The sequence below is a fragment of the Crocodylus porosus genome, unplaced genomic scaffold, assembly GCF_001723895.1.
Source record: "Crocodylus porosus isolate Cpor-Errol unplaced genomic scaffold, CroPor_comp1, whole genome shotgun sequence".
In the NCBI taxonomy this organism is placed as follows: Eukaryota; Metazoa; Chordata; order Crocodylia; family Crocodylidae; genus Crocodylus; species Crocodylus porosus.
In genome coordinates, this window is record NW_017728917.1 from 224546 (window position 1) to 240694 (window position 16149).

General features: G+C 42.5%; 1 protein-coding gene across 3 annotated transcripts in view; it reads left to right on the plus strand.

Annotated features, from left to right (window-relative positions):
- The first annotated feature begins 8271 nt into the window (after nucleotides 1-8271).
- The window catches only part of NR2C2 (nuclear receptor subfamily 2 group C member 2), a 70083-nt gene continuing 62205 nt past the window's right edge, over nucleotides 8272-16149 (plus strand). The window contains exon 1 of one of the 3 annotated variants that reach the window (XM_019536537.1): nucleotides 8272-8384. In XM_019536537.1, the coding sequence (XP_019392082.1) occupies nucleotides 8325-8384 (60 nt within the window). In that variant the 5' untranslated portion in view covers nucleotides 8272-8324. Of the gene's footprint in view, nucleotides 8385-13017; nucleotides 13140-16149 lie in introns of those variants that run through there. The other 2 variants (XM_019536539.1, XM_019536538.1) reach the window with 2 other exon arrangements.

The window sequence follows — 16149 nt, forward strand, 5'->3', positions numbered from 1 at the left end:
GACAGCAGCGCGGACCGGAGGGAAGAAGGAGGGGGGGGCTCTAATGGCGGCGGCGGCCCCGCCTGGGACTTGGCCGCTCGCCAGCGCCGCCATCTTGTGCTTCGCCGCGGCCCTCGGCTGTACCCCCCTCCCCCCGGTCTCATAGGGAGGCGGAGCCCTCTGTTTGACTGGCAGCGACCTCGGCCAATCGGCGCGGCCCCCAGCTGCCATGCGCTCATTGGTTGGAACGAGAGGAGGGAAAGTGGCCCGCGAGGCCGAGTGCGAGGGGAGCGGCCAATGGGCGGAGGGGCCTCAGGGCACCGCCAATGGGCACGTTTGGAACTGTCCCCGCGGGGGGTCGGGACTCACGTGTCAGTGAGGCAGGGGCAGTACCCCGCCTGGCACGGCGCGGGCGTGGGCTGGGGGGTCGTTCACTGCTAGCTCGTTGCCCCGGGCCTTGCTCAGGCTACAACACGTTCGGGGGGGACACACCTGAGGTGTGCAGAGCCTGGCTTTCTCCTGCGACACTGCAGGGCATGTGCACAAGTCACCTCTCAGCCTCCTTAAGGAGAGGGAGGCAAGGAAGTGCATATGTACACACATGGGTGTATGTGTGGGTGTGTTATATGTACACACGTGTGTATGTGTTTGTAGGCACACACTTTCCAGTGGAGCTAAAGAAATAGATAATGCAAAAAAGGAGACAAAAATTATAAACCACAACCAACCCAACCTCCACTATGTATGATATTAAAATGATAAGAACATCAGAACTTCCGTCTATTGAGTCACACCACAGCAGAGTGGATCCCTAAAAGCAGAGTGACCTGGATATGACCAGGGTCCCCACTGCGCACCACTGCATCTCTCAGGTGCAGACTCCAGTATGGCGGCTGGGGTGGTGCGGGTGCTCTGGTCATGAGTTCAAGGCCATAGTAGAAGAGCTCAGAGCACAGTCCTGCCTGATTCCAACGAATCTGTGAATTCTGCTAAATACCTTGTCACCAGGACACGAAAAAAGGAAGGAAGCCTCCAGCGTGTAAGGTCTAGGACAGTGGTTCTCAAAAGTACGGATATTCTCAATTGTTCCACAACCTTTCTGCAGACCATGTGAAGGGAGCTTGCAGACTAGTGGCGGTCCGTGGACCACAGTTTGAGAACCTCTGGTCTAGGAAGTTCTAATTCAGAGGCTTTGCCTGTAACTCCCATGCTCCACAGCTACTGGTAATGACATGGCAGAAAAGGTTTGAAAAGCTCAATCAATATAACTAACAGAGAAGCTTGGAAGTAAAGATGATTTTAACAAGCATTAAATTGATCTTGCATTATGTTATTGACAAAATAATGAGATATGGCAAATAATTATTGCCTGGTTACAGTATGAATTTAATATTCTAAAGCAAATGTATTTTGTCAGATTCTCTTTCCGCAATGACATCTGTTTATTTTTCAGTAGCTGCTTCATATTTTTTTATTTATGTGAAATAAATATATATCCTTCATGTTGTTTGATATATTGTGTTCATATGTTTGGTGTTCATATGCTAATTAATTGTGCCTTCCTGGTTCCCAGTAAAATAAAACAACACTCTGGAGGGAGGTTAGAGCTGTTCTCCTGGTTTAACAGATCAGGATGCTTCTACACAGAAGACCTGAATCTGCTGTTCACATTGAGTAGCATATCTTTAGGTTGTTTTGGTGATTCTGGTGGAACTACTCACACAAATAGATATTACTCACTGTAAGTGCAGGTTCCAGAACCCAATCAGTGGACCTGATGGTGATGATTAGGAAAATGAATAATTTATCTAGTCACTCACAGCTACATTAGAGAACAGGAGTGCTTAGTCTCTGGGAGGCTGGTGCTGCCTCCCTTAAGTCCACAGTCTGAAAATATGACTCTTACTACAATCTAGAGATTTTTTCCTGAATTTTTTAAATTATTTCTGAACTTTTGCTCTTTTCAGTCAGTGGTGTAACTAGGCAGGGTGGCCAGGACAGCCATTATGAGCACCAACTTAAGGACGGTCAGAAAAAATAGTTGCAGTCAGCCACACAATCACAGTCCCACAGCCTGATAGTAACCAGAAGCTGCCCTGTGCGCCAGGTACCCGGCCATGTTGTTACACCTCTGTTTTCAGAAGCTGGGAGAGCACATTTGTACCTCCTGACTACAAATTCACCACACTACTATAACTGCTTAGCTAGCTATGCCAGTGCATAAGTGGGGGATTTGTACTCCTGCATTTGATAGCCATCTCTGCTTGCACATGCAAACCATCACTTACCTAGGAGCAGTATTGTCTAGTGCAGGGGTGGGCAAAATGCGGCCCAAGGGCCAGATACAGCCTGCCAGGACCTTCTATTCGGCCCGCGGGGCCCCTAAAAATTTAGAAAATTAATATGCATCTGCCCCCGGCTGCCTGTTACGTGGCCCTCGATGGCTTGCAAAAACTCAGTAAGCGGCCCTTCACCCAAAATAATTGCCTGGCCCTGATCTAGTGACTGGGACTGGGAATTAAACCCTTAGGAGACCAGGGTTTAATTCCCAGCTCTACCACTGGTCACTTTGGTCAAAAGTCACTTCACCTCTGCATCTGTTTCCTCACTTGAAGAAAAGGAATAACGATTCTTTGAGAACAATGGATGAAAGGCACTGAAAGCCAGGTGGTAATGTTATTCCTGAAATCCAGTGTATGTCAGAAAATGGAAACAGTAAACATTGTTTCATTTGGAAATCAGGTTTAATGTGTAGATCCTATTTTCTGACACTTTCTGTGGTGGAAGACCTTGAGTCACACATTTTATTTTCATTTTTTAAATAAATTTCTTTAAAAGTAATTTTTAATGGATGGCTGTTAAATATGATGGCAAGAGATGGTAGATTAGCCATATTTTCCATAAATTTTATAATTCTAAACTGATTTTCACAATGATTGCCAAAAGGTAGTGTTCTGAAAACAAATGTCCATGCTTGTGCCTTTTTATGCTTCTATGTAACTGTTTCAAGTGCTGCTAGATATTATGGATGTAGCCGTCTTTTGGTAAAACATTAACTGTAAACATTAAACATCAGCCTGTATGTTGAGCCAGCCCAGAAAAACATGTTTCTAGCTGCACATGATTTTACAGGTGGGCCTGAACCGTAGCTCTGTAAAGGACCATCTGCAATCTCAGATGCATTGGTTTGAAATTTTCAATTAAAACTTTCCCTAGTTTTAGAATGTTTAGATTTAACATTTTGATCCTGCCCATTTTACAGAGAGTTTGAGCTGCAAACTCATAGCCAACTCTTCTGTCTGGTTTCAGGTTTTTGGCTTGAGCTCATCTCTACTTAATAGGTAGGAGTTCACGTAAACCTAGATTTTAAATGTTCTTAGAACACAGACATGATTTTTGGGTAAGTTGAGGTAAATATTAACAAGTTGTCAGTGACATAGCAACCTACATTTCTTGTAGACATAGACTGTGGGATAATAAGTGTCACATATAGTTTATGCAGAGATTGACTAGGTTTAACATTATTAGTAGTGGCCAGCTGAGTTTCTCCAGGTATCTATACTACTTAAAAATCAACAGTTTAAAATTTGGAATTATGCAAGACAGCCCTCTCACACTTTTTTATGTTGATGAATGAACTGTAGTACCGTTTCTCATTGAACTATGACCAAAAACACGTGTCATTTAACTGTATGTGGAAGAGTCAATCAGCTTGATGCTTTGTTCAGAATAACAATTGGTTAGGAAGCTAAGCTAAGATGTTCAGTATTTAGTAACAGCCGGTATTTCCACACTTCCCTCAATAAATCCATGCGTGTCTTAAGAGGATGTGTAGCCAATATTATGAAGTAACCTCTCATTTTCCTGCCCAGCCTTCTTGTATTTATCATATTACTAATCACTGGAAAGCAGGATGGGGGTAGTGTAGGCAGTGGAGTGGTATGGACACTAAGGTACGTGGTTGATAGTCCACAAGTTGTAAGTTTGAGGCCCTAGCAGTACTCATGGCACAGCCATCTCAGCAGAATTTGCAGATGTATAAGAATCTGAATACAGTAGACCCTCAATTTACATGAGTATTGTATTCCAGGGGGATTTTGTATAAGTTGGGATGATGTTCCCAACAGGAAATAGTAGAATAGTGAGGGGTTGTGTACTGTAGTCGCAGCTTTTTTTCCCCCCTTTTCTCAGTGGAATCATCTTTAGGAGGCGCGTCTGGTGTCTCACCTATGCATCTTGAAATGCCGCTACCACAATGGCAGTACAATGGCGGCACAGCTCTGCCTGATTCCACCTGCAAATCTTGTAAGGTGTTCACATATATACGTGGATCTCACAACTGTCTGCATATATACACAAATGACGTGCATCTCGAGGGGCATTTTCCAGTCCAGGCCCTAATAAAAAATAGTGTAAACCAAGACATGCGTAAGTCAGAATGGCATAAATTGGGGGTCTACTGTATCTTGTCACAAGGACCTGGGAAGGAAAGAAAGAAGTTCAGGTTTCAGGAGCGACTTGGTTTGATGAGACTTCTGGGTCTTATCAGTTCATGCAGGTCTAAGTTGTTTTTGCACAGATTTCTAGACTTGAACATGTAACTTTTTTTGTTTGTTTTTCTAAAATGACTGTCTGCCTGCTTGCCATAAACATCACCTATGGCTAGTCAATCAGTGGCAATAGAAACAACACAGTGACACCTTTACTTCATACGTTTTCTTGTTCAAGATTATTTGAATTCCAGCATTCTGGATGCTCCAGAACAGCTCTTTTCCTACTGGAATGTAACCACATTTCTCCTTTGTGGAGAATGAGTGTCTGCTCAAGTTGGGCCAATAATGGATTTTCTAGGTTATTCATAATTAATTACATCCATGATTTATAATTTCTGATAAATCAAAGTCAAACTTCTACAAAATTTGGTGAATCTAAAAAAAAAGTTTTAAAAAGCCTGGTTTCTGGCCAAAGGAAACATTTGGTTTGACCGGAAAATTTAGTTTCAATTTTAGAGGTAACTGATGTATATATGTTTAATGTAGGTGGTATTTTTTTTTTTTTTTTTTTTCTAAATCGCTCTAGCTTTTTTCCTCCCCCATCCTGCCTGAAAAGGTCATTGGCAATACTAGTGGCCTGAGGATGACTTCCAGCGTTGGCAGGTTAAAAGTTTTTAGCATGGTTAAACACAAAGCCGAAATTGTTCTTGTACGCTATGGATGCGTCTTAAAGGCATATACCACCATGCTATGAGACTTGTCAAAGCATACCTGCAATACAGTTGTTGTTAGATAGCAACATGTAGTACATGAAATAATGTCAATGAACAGTAAAAATTGGGTTCCAAATTCTAAAATTCAAAGGATATGTTCTTGATAAGTAGGATTATTTTTAGCTTATTTCGATTCAGTTAACTTTTAACTAGGGAAACATGCAGAAAAATCTGAACCCCACAGTGACTGTACTCCTATAAGTAATAAAAAGACCACTGAAAGAGTAAGGCTGAAATCCTGGCCCCATTGAAGTCAATGACAAAATTCCCATTGACATAGCAAAGATTTCAATTTGAATGTGTAGAAAAATAATAACTGTCTTCGACACTGTTTCTACTAACTAGTATTGACACTAGGTAAGTGGGTCTCTTACCCTGGGCCTTAGGCAAGTCAACTCTATTCTCGGGCCAGTTTTTAGTCTTCACAAGAAAGACTTGTAGCCAAACTTTCTTTCTTAAAACATTAAGAAAGAAACTGCTTTACCTCTGAGCTGCTTCCCAGCATTTGCCTTCTGAAGTTTTTAGCCTATTTTGTGGCTCCTCCCCATCAACTGGACATCAGTTGCATGTGGCCCAAAGCCTCCCAGCCAAGCAAACCGTTATCTGCTCATCTGCAATTGGATTCCAAGCCCCTTGTGGGGTGGAGGGAAGAGCATCTCCTTACAGCAGTCTGGCCCTGGCTTGGCAATGGTGATCTGAAATTGGGCTGAATATAGCTTGGGCTAACTGCTGAACCATATTCAACTACAACCCCTGCAAACATCGTCAGTCAGTCACCATCTTAGTTCAGAATATTGTCAGCTTCTGGTCCCCTCAAGCAATGAATACATTTCCCTTAGCTAATCCACTTCTAAATAGATGAGAACCTCAGTATTAAAACATCTAGTTATAATTTTGGCATTTGCTAGGTATATGCATATGGTGCGTTTCCCCTTCCATTGGGAAGTCATTTCTCCCTCCCCACCCTCACTTTATATTTGAAGCAGAATATTGTGTTTCCCTCGCTTTATGCGGGTTTTGTATGTGTGAATTCACTCTTATGCGATGATCCTTTTTATACCAAAAATTCGTTATATGCAAGGTAAATTCACTCTTATGCGATTGGTGTGGTGGAAGCCCACAGTCAGCTGCCTTGTGCAGTGCATTGTGGGAGTGACGTGCACCAAACTAGTCTTCTATGTGGATCTGTGCTCCTCGCTTGCTGTCTGTGACACGTGATTCTGTAGTTGCTATCTCCATTATGATAGTGCCCTGTGCTTGTGTGTACTGTCAGCTGTTGGCGAATACCAAAATCGTCTTGTAAAAGTGGTAGAAATGGGTCGGGGGGTCGGTACAGTCGAGGTCTTGGAATGTATCTCTATTTACTACGTTGTAAAGTGCGTTCCATTTATGCAAGTTCAATGGAGTTATGTGCCATTTTCCAGGAACTCTTGTATAGCATAAAGTGAGGGAAACCTGCATCTGTCATGTTAGAAAGATACAATGGTAACATGTGAGTCAATCCATGCTATTTAACAGCATAGCTCATGATAATGCTACAATAAAGTGATGCAGCCCCAAATTATAATTCCTAATGTAAAAGTTGAAAAGCAGTGAAAGTAAACACTGAAGATGCCTTCGGTGAAAGCTAGAAATGGACTTGTTGCCACTGTTCCACATGGAGCTTATGATTTTTCTGGCATCCACTGAAACGAAGGTCATGACTTTTTGCTGAAGATTAGTGAAAGATGAAAAGTCAGAAATATTTATCCCTAGTTTCCATGGTCTACCAGTGGCTTTTCCCTGTTCCTGGTCAATTTTATGCTTGACTAAAGTATACAGCATTTGTCTGGGACCACAGAGAGAAAAATATATCTGTGGAAAACTAGAACCTTTGTCTTTCTTCTTTAATATCTGTTGGCCAAAAATGTTTGCCATGCTTCCCATTTCTTTTCAAACAAATGGCCAAAAGTTTAAGTATTGTTGATTGGGATTTCAAACCCTCTGAGTAGCAGGTGGTTGGGTGTAAAAATGATATTAGACATGTTGGAAACTGCTTAACAAGCTTGAGAAAGAGAAGGGCAGGTTCTGGGTTTCATCAAGCACAGTATTTTGTTGGCCTGTTGACTAAGTGATCGTTGGTGTTTCCTGATACTTCACTGTGTAGGGCTGATTTACAAAGTTTTAAGTATTAATCATTGTAAAATACATGTAGTTTCTGCTTGTTAAGTTTCCAGGAGAAGCCACAAAAGGCACTTGTATTAAGCAAGTATTAACAGAGAAACAAACTCTTATTTAAGGTCTATATTTTAGAGTCTTTCTGGACATGCTTTTCTCCTGGTCTTTTTTTTATTTTTGCTTTACATTATTTTGGATTTATCTGACTATGAACCTGCAGTTGTATCAGAAGTAGGAAGCAAGTACTCTGAAATATTTTCTTCTCCCAGTGATACTAGTGTCAAAGGATCATGATAAGGTAGATAACTCAGTAGTTAAAGATAGAAAGGATGAGTTAGATAGTCCCATCTGTTTTCCTTTCACTGCAAGATTGTGTTTAAAAAATGCATAATAGCAAATCTCATAGAATGGCTCAGTAAAACTGTTCTCCAATAGCATTTTTAATAACCATCTTTCCTGCACTACAAAAAGACATAGAAGCTATTCATTTAATTGTTATGTTTTCTCTTTTCATTGACTAGGAATTAAGCCGAGCTTTTTAAAGAACTGTGAATTCCACAAACAGGATCAATAGTTGAAGTTCAAATTTGTCCTTTTTCATTTTAAAAATGAACGTTTCCTCTCCTAGTTTTAAATTGTGGGGCGAAAATGTTAAATGAGTTGATTTAAAAAGAAAAGTAATAATGTTATTCCTGCAATTTTCGAAGGTCTTGGTGTTTTGATAACAATATTCCCCACCTAGGCACTAAATCTATGCACTGCTTGCTTATTTGTCAGATTCATTTGACAGTGGTGTAAATTCACAGTAAGCTGCATCATATATTTAATATTACTTAATAATGACAAGAAGTCTAATTTTTCTTTGCCTGATGGAAGTTGCTGGCATCTTTCCAAACAGGTTCTCTAATGATCTTGTTTCACCATGGCAACCAATATGGAGGTGCTGGCTCAGCAGATAGTGGAGACACAGCAGGTGGCTGAGGTGAGTGACAGTATCTGCCGCACTTGCTTTTGAATGGAAAAATATGCCTGTGTGTTTTGTTGTTTACAATTGATCTGATGGGAAATAGAAGGTATTTATAGAACAGCAGTTCCCCACACATGTGATGACATGCAAGGCACCAAGCCAAAGTGCAGTTCAGTCACCATACTTCATTTTAGTGGACTCAACTGGAGAAGTGCAAAAATAGGACACTTGCCTATGATCTGCATGTAAAATTGATTGATTGTTTTACAGCATTCATAATACGAAATAAAAGAGATAAAACAATGCTTTTGACCGGCACGTAATTAATATGTGTTTCTACATTTCACTTGATACGTCGCTTAAATCTGGAGCCTTGGTTCAACTACTTAGTGAATGTGGTAAACTGGCAGGGATTTTAGTAGATTAGAACTCAGATTTGCCTCATGCCTATAGCCATAAAAGCACAAAAACAACTTTAAGGTGATGTCAATTAATGGCCTTACACATATCCACTAAAGCTCTAGAAGGTAAACATTAACCTTCTAGAGCAGGGGTGTCCAACCTTTTTGAATGTAGGGCTGGATCATGAACTTTTTAATCACACAGTAGGCCAGCGAGCCATATTCAAAGACCTCACCGGAAGCGGTATCACATCACACCCCCCCACCCCACCCCGCAAAATGAAAGTACAGTGTTTACTTTCGTTTCCCATTGCAGCACCTTGGGCCTCAGAAAGCGGCTTGGTGGGCCGCATGTTGGGCAAGTCTGTTCTAGAGCCAGTTCATCAGCATTGAAAATCAATGTTATTGTAGCAATAGAAGATAACCTTTGTGTTTTCTCCAGTTAGCAAATATGAGTGAAGTCCTTAGATATATAGAGCTTTAGATTATTTTTTAATTTTACTTGGCTTAATTTCTTTCTACCGTCTGTCATATCATTAGGGGATTTTGTACGTGATGTGTATTTGGGAGTCTGCATTTTTCAACAGAAGGCTGCTTAAGCATATGGACAGTTTTGCCAAATTGCCACACAGCCTCGCCAACTTGCCAGGCTACTGATATTACTAGGGGAGCAAGATTTTCTTGGCCAGTACTGATAGCCAATTATTAACCAGCCATATTGCCCCAAACTGATCTGCTAACTGATGTTTAGTAATAAAGCTCATTGAATGTTTTTGTTCAAGTGCCCCCACCACCATTTCTAAGCACGGGGACGCTGATACAGGAAACACAGCAGCACTTTAATTAGAGTGGCTTTTGGAGCAATTCTAAATAAAGCACCTCCCCCTCCCAGATGCTCCCTGTTGGGGGATAGATTGTGCTGCACACAGCGGCAGGTGGGGGAGCAGCTGCCTCAGCCCCTGCCCTTCAGGCTTGGGTAGGCTGCCTGAATCTGCCACAGCTTTGTAGTTTCTGGGTACTTTAACTAGAGTGGCTCTTGGAGCCTCTAGTTAAAGCCCCCTCCCACCCCCACTACTGGGCAGAGCACATGCAAGAGTGCTCCATGCTACTTGCAGGCCCTCCTCTTCAGGCTCAGCCACTGGCAGTACAGTGGGGTAGGTTAGGAGGGCTATGGCCACCCCAATATTCGCCTTGGCGCCCCCCACCTGTAGCCGCCTTTCCCAGCATCACCATTGCCCACCCCCGCACAGCTGAGTCTACCAGCCAACCCTGTGCAGGTGACCACACAAAAGTGTGGCGCTCCTGGCAGGGGCATCGCCAGCTTCTTCCCAGTGGGGAAGCTGAGCTTGGAGTGGGCAGGAGTGAGGCGGGCAGCAACAGTGCTGGGAGGGTTGGCTACAGGGGGCTAAGGCAAATTTTAGGGAGGCCATAGCCCCCCTCAAGCACCCCGGCCCCAGCCCTCTTCCACTGGGAAGAGGCTGGCACCACCCCTGGGCTTGGGGCAGCTGCATGAGCCTGAGAGTGTCCAGGGCTGGATGGTCTACAGGTACTTTAAGTAGAGTGGCTCTCAGAGTCGCTCCAGTTCAGGCGCCACCACTGCCCCCTCCGGGGATACTCCCCCCTGGGGGAAGGGCCCTGCTGCATGGGGCGGGGGCAGGAAGCAGCTGCCTCAGCCTCTGCCAGGCTCTGCCCCTGGGGCGCAGACCCTGGGCATCATGAGTTAAGTCACGCTAGGCCAGGCTGGGCAGCTGCACCCGCCCCAGTTACCTCTGCTGCATTCGCACCTTTTACAGCAGCCAAACCAGCCTGCAGTCTGCGCTGCACCACACTCTGCTCCAGCTCAGGCCTCCCGCCAGTGAGGGGATGGGGGTGTATCCAGGGTTACTGCAGTTTGTGGGAGGGAACCCAGGTGTCCAGGGGGCCCCGCCATAATTAATTATCAGATAACATTATCCACTACAATGGCCCAAAAAAAGCCGATAATGTTAATTTTCTTTTTCTTAGTGCTGATCTGATACCCAACCATTATAATGGTGCACCTCTACATATTACTCTGGCAGACTGCCTGCCTGTTTAGTTCTTGGACCCCTGACTCCAGGGACCCCATACCTAGTATCATAATTGGTTAGGTCTGGGCTTTGCTAAAGGGGTGGGTGCTAAAATGGAATGGGGTGGGGTGTGGAAGAAGGAACTGTCACTTTTTTCTTTTTGCCCCATGCATCCACAGCAAAAACAAAGGTGACATCCCCACCTGTAGCTATAAATCTCCAACCCCTGCACTGTGCGCTGTGCTGTCATCACACAGGGTGCAGTACTGGCCAGTTATGCCTCTGTCCTACCCGCTGACCTATAATTACACTTTGAAGACCCTAGGAGCTGTATGTGCTAGCTAATCTTATGTGCTAAAATACTTTTGGAAATTAATTTGAAAATGCAAATTTAATATACAAAACCTCTTTCTATAAAAGTACAATGGAATCATGTTTAAGGACTCTAAAAAATTCAACACATGAAAATTTCACCTTGGAAACTGCCAGTCACATTTACACTTGAATTTGCTCTCCAAGATGTTTATATGGCAAGTTTCAAGTTTTTCCAAACTGGTCATAGAAAAATTTGAAAATCAAAATGTATAATGAAAACACTGGCAGATCCTTAACTATTTTGGCATGAATGAGATGCTGTTATCACATTTAAGGCACATAAAATATGCAACTTTTGTAATTCCCCGGACAGGAGAATGCACCGTGGTAACATAGTGTGCTGGTTGTATCTTGCCGCTGGAGAGATTGGTCCTACCCAAGAGTATGTGAAGCTCTGATTTTCTTCCTGGCTAGTGGGTAACTAGAGGGTTTAATCTCTTCATGTTATTAGATTCCTCCTTAACTTTATATGCCTGTGCTGCATAACATGAAGAGATTTTTATTCATGGGAAAATACTTATAAAAAACAACATTGTCAAAACATTTGTTAATTCTTAATGAGACAATGTTACTTTTAAATCTTGAGCCTTCTTTTTATACATGGTTGGCTGCTTCCTATGTTTTCTTCTAAGTTAGATACATTTTTTAAATCCAGTTTAATAAATGATTCATCTTTTTGAAATACAATAGAGATGGGTATTTGTATTCCAAGTAGTTTTTTGCCAAGAAGGGAGAAGATTAATTGGTTTGAATAGTGTAAAAATTTGGCCTTGACCTTAAAAAATGAGAGCCTTTCTTCCAGAAGTTAGATGTTTTATCAAGGAAAAATCAAAGGAGGAAGGAAAAGATGGTCATTAATCATATACTGCTCCTGAGATATGAATTTTAAAGTGGTTAGGTGTGGACAAGATAATTTAATGCAAATGCTGACATATTTAGTTACATATACAGAAATTTCTTCAACCTTACTGCTCTTCTGTGTTGGTTGAGAAGTCAGATGCCAAGCAACAAATCAGGGTGTCTTGTAGGAAGAGGGTCATCAGTGCAGCTTTTTTCTCTCACTGTTCAGTAATTTGTCAGGTTTTATTTCTCTGAGTTACTAACTTACAGTGACCACTAATTAATACTCCATAATAAACATTAATAGTGAGGAACATAGTATCAATATTCATGGTAGGAAAGATTTTCTGAAGGTGCTCTTGTGATACTTCATCTAAGGAGTAATTCAATCTGGCTGCATCTCCTTTTCTTTTCTTTATAGCAAAGCATTGTTTGTTGTTTCTCCAGCTCCTCTTTTCAGAGGACTTTCTTTTTCCCCCTTTCTGGAGACATGGCCTGTTATTTACTGGGTTTTATTCATGGCTCATAGGGCTTAGGAAAAGCTAGGATATTTCTTAAGGATTTTCTACAGTTGCTTCACTTCCTGAGCAGCTTAAAAAAAATATCATGTATATTTAACCAGTATGTGTAAACTGCAAATGCTGCTTTATTCAGGGCTTTCTGTGGGGCTCTGACTATACCTTCTGTCACTGGTTTAACATAGGACTTGGAGGCCACTTGAGGCTTAAAGTGGGGCCCTGGAGAGTGGCTCTCTTGAAAATTGAGTTTGTTTTTACTAGGTTAGGAATTGAAAATATGTTCCCTAACCTGTGCTTGTCATTTTTAAACTGAAGTGATTTGAACCATAGCTGTGCTATGGGGAGGAGTTGGAGGCCTCGCCTCCTACCTCTTCTTGTGCAGGATCTCAAACATCTCTGACGTGAGAAGGAAGTACTCTAAGCAGCTGGTGGTACTTTCCCTTCTGAGTTCCAGCTGCTCATCAACTGACTGACTGCTGCATCCCTGTAGATGGAGGTGAAAGTAGCACTAGATGCTTTGTCACCTGCCAGACTGTAAAAGCCTCAGGCAGAAAAGATAGATGTTTCACTGACTCTGCCAGAGTTTAGGTGAGTGTCTTGCAAGGGACAGGTCTCTTCCCTTGGGTAGCTGTCTAGTTCAGGAGGTGGGGGGAAAGGGGAGAAACTCAGAGCCAGAAAGTAGTTACAACTCTCTTATTTACCATCCCATTCCTGGTTAAAACTTCTCTAATTTTTATCAGTTGACTGTTGTACCCCAAACTGTGCACCAGACTGGCATAGCTGAGAAATGCAGGACTCTTATCACCATTCCTCCCTGGCTGCATCAGGCATTGGAGAGAAGTGGTACAAGAGTGGTTTGCAAAAGCTCCCTGCCTGCTGGAATCACACTCATGCCAAGTTAATCGGCAGCTCTGCAAGCAGGCAGTTGACTTGCACTGTCTTCATAAATGAGGAGGATTTTTGAAAATATTTGAAAAAGGAGGAAGAATTTTGAAAATAAACCACCCATGACCTTCCAGAAGTATTGTATTTTGCCTTCAGACTGAAAAAGATGGAAAGAGCTGCCACACAGAGTATTGGCTCAGAAAGATTCAGACAATGCTAATTCTTACCTCTTTTCTTCAACTGTATACTTGCTCTAAAATCCATACTGCTGCTTTTTGCCCCAGTTCATGTCCCTGCACATGGGGTTAATACAGGGAAAAATGCTCTGGGTGGGGTGGAGGAGACCAGCACCTTGTTTGGCCCCAGGAGCCCTACTTGGAGTCCTGGGGGCCTCCCAGCACTCCAGCAGTGGCGATCTGGGCATGAGGAGCCTGGTTGGAGGCCAGAGCCTGGCTCTGGCTGCTGGCCAGGCTCCAGTTTCGGGTGGCGCACACTGCTGCCAGATGTGCCACCCCACATTTTTTCTGCATTTTTTTAATACCAGGATTTCCCGGTATCTAAGTTTGGCTCCGTGCTGCAAATATGCAGCATGGCGAACCAAATCATGTGCAAGGTATGTTCTGCAGCGCTTCAACAGCCTTTGAGGCACCACAAAATGCATATGCATGCTCATGTGGATGCAGCCAGTGATGGCAAAAAGCTGTCATTCTGATCTGGTGAGACTTGCACTTTGGAGTAAGGAGTGAGTTACTTCCCATCATTACAAACCATTTTCTTATTTCAGAATACCTTTTCAAAGTGGACAATTGAATGCTAAAGTTTCTCAGTTTTAAAGGTCAGATTTCTTTACATCATGTTCTAGGACTTCACCTACCCACTGAATCACCAAAAGTGTGTCATTAAAGTTAAGGCCTGAGGGAATGGTTGTTAAGATGGCTTATGACTCTTAGCATCTTCCTGATTCTAGGGTCTGTGGGTGTGGGTGTACCACCTTGGACAACCCAAGGGAAGTTTCCAAGAAAGTGTCCACAGACCCTTTGGGGCACAGATGCTGTCCAGAGTCCTGTCAGCATTTCATGCTGCTGCCCTATTCCCTTCCACCCTTCACATAGCTCTTCCATTCTGACATACCCCTACACGGGATCTCCTGGGAGGACCCTTGTACAGTCCTATAGTCTTGTGGGGGTGATCTTGCATTGCCAAGTCTGACGCTGTAACAAACCCTTATGGATAACACCTACTTCTCAGGTGTGAAACGTCTGGGAAAATTACCAAGAAATTCAAATGTTTTTGTTAAGGCTTATTGTTAATTCAAGAACTCTACTGCTTAGCTAGAAGGCAATGTTTATAGGACTATCAGGGATATCAGATATTTAACTGGAATACTTGTAAATGTTTAGCTTTGTGAGAGAGAATTTGTAGGAAGTATTAATTTTCTGTGAAAGAGCTAATTGGTTTGGGTGTGTGGTTTTAGTTACTTCCTGGCTTAAGTTTTGTATGATTCTTTTTCCCCCTAACATTTAATAGGGCCTATCAAGATTATGGAATTAAGAGAATTGAATCAGCGTATTTAAGAAATACAAAATTTTTTGGCGTGTCATGACAGTTACAAAACATACTTTTCTCTTTAAATCAGAAAAGAGAAGTGACATTAGCAAAAGTATTCAGCTAGATTTCAATTAAAAAGTATTAACTCAAAGCCTATGAATTCTATTGACTCTTGATATATTCATTAAATTCATTTCTCACATAATGTTCTCATAATTGATTTGTAGTTGTTTGCAAACTTGCATATAGCTAATTAAGCGTTTCATTGGTGACTGGGTTTACTAGCAATTTTCAAAATGATTTAAAATATTTAAAGTATTTAATTTTACTCTCACATCTAGTTATGACTGCTTTGTATGGAGGCTCCTAGTATGTATGTGTCTGGGTTTATTTAATATACAAGTCATTTATTTAGTATTTTATAGTGTGTATCCAGAAGATTGGGTTTATGGACTCAAAAGTTAGGAATAGCAGGGGAAATATGTAATTTAGGCCATTATTATGCTAGTGTAGGGGTATTCCATGTATATTTTAATAGTACTTTGTGCAGTCTAGTTTTAATTGATAGAACTGACATGGTAGATTTAAATAGTTGAGTATGTAACAATAACGTGTATGGGCAATAAAAAAAATTAAAGTTTCATGTTGTAATTTTGTAGTACTTGTCTGCATTCATATGAGGGTTGCAGTCATGTTCAGAAGATAAAATTTGCTTTTATTATAGATAACAGATTATGGGGTCAAAGGTCCTTCTGAATCCTCTGCCCAAGACATGTAGTTTTCTCTAGTCAGTAATACACAAGGGAAGGATCTGGCCAGCATTATGTCTGGCTGCTGTTCACTCTCCTCTCTAAAAACCAGATAGCCAGCTATTTAGAGCTTGTCACGGAGTGGGAGCCTATGAGCGGCCGTGTACTCGCTAGCGCCCCCTGCCGTGTCACTTAGGCAATCCAGCACCCTCGACTCGCCCGCCACGTCTTTGATCTTAGGTTCAGTATGGGAGGCTGCCTACTTGCACCTATGACACTGCGCTGGTATTGCCTCCGTTCCAGATGGGGTGTTCTCACCCCAGCCTTATGGGCAGTGCGTGCCTCCGACCTCCCCCTGTAGCATGCCCCAAGCCTCGCAGCTCTTCCTGGACGTTGTCTGGTCCTGTGCCCTACTG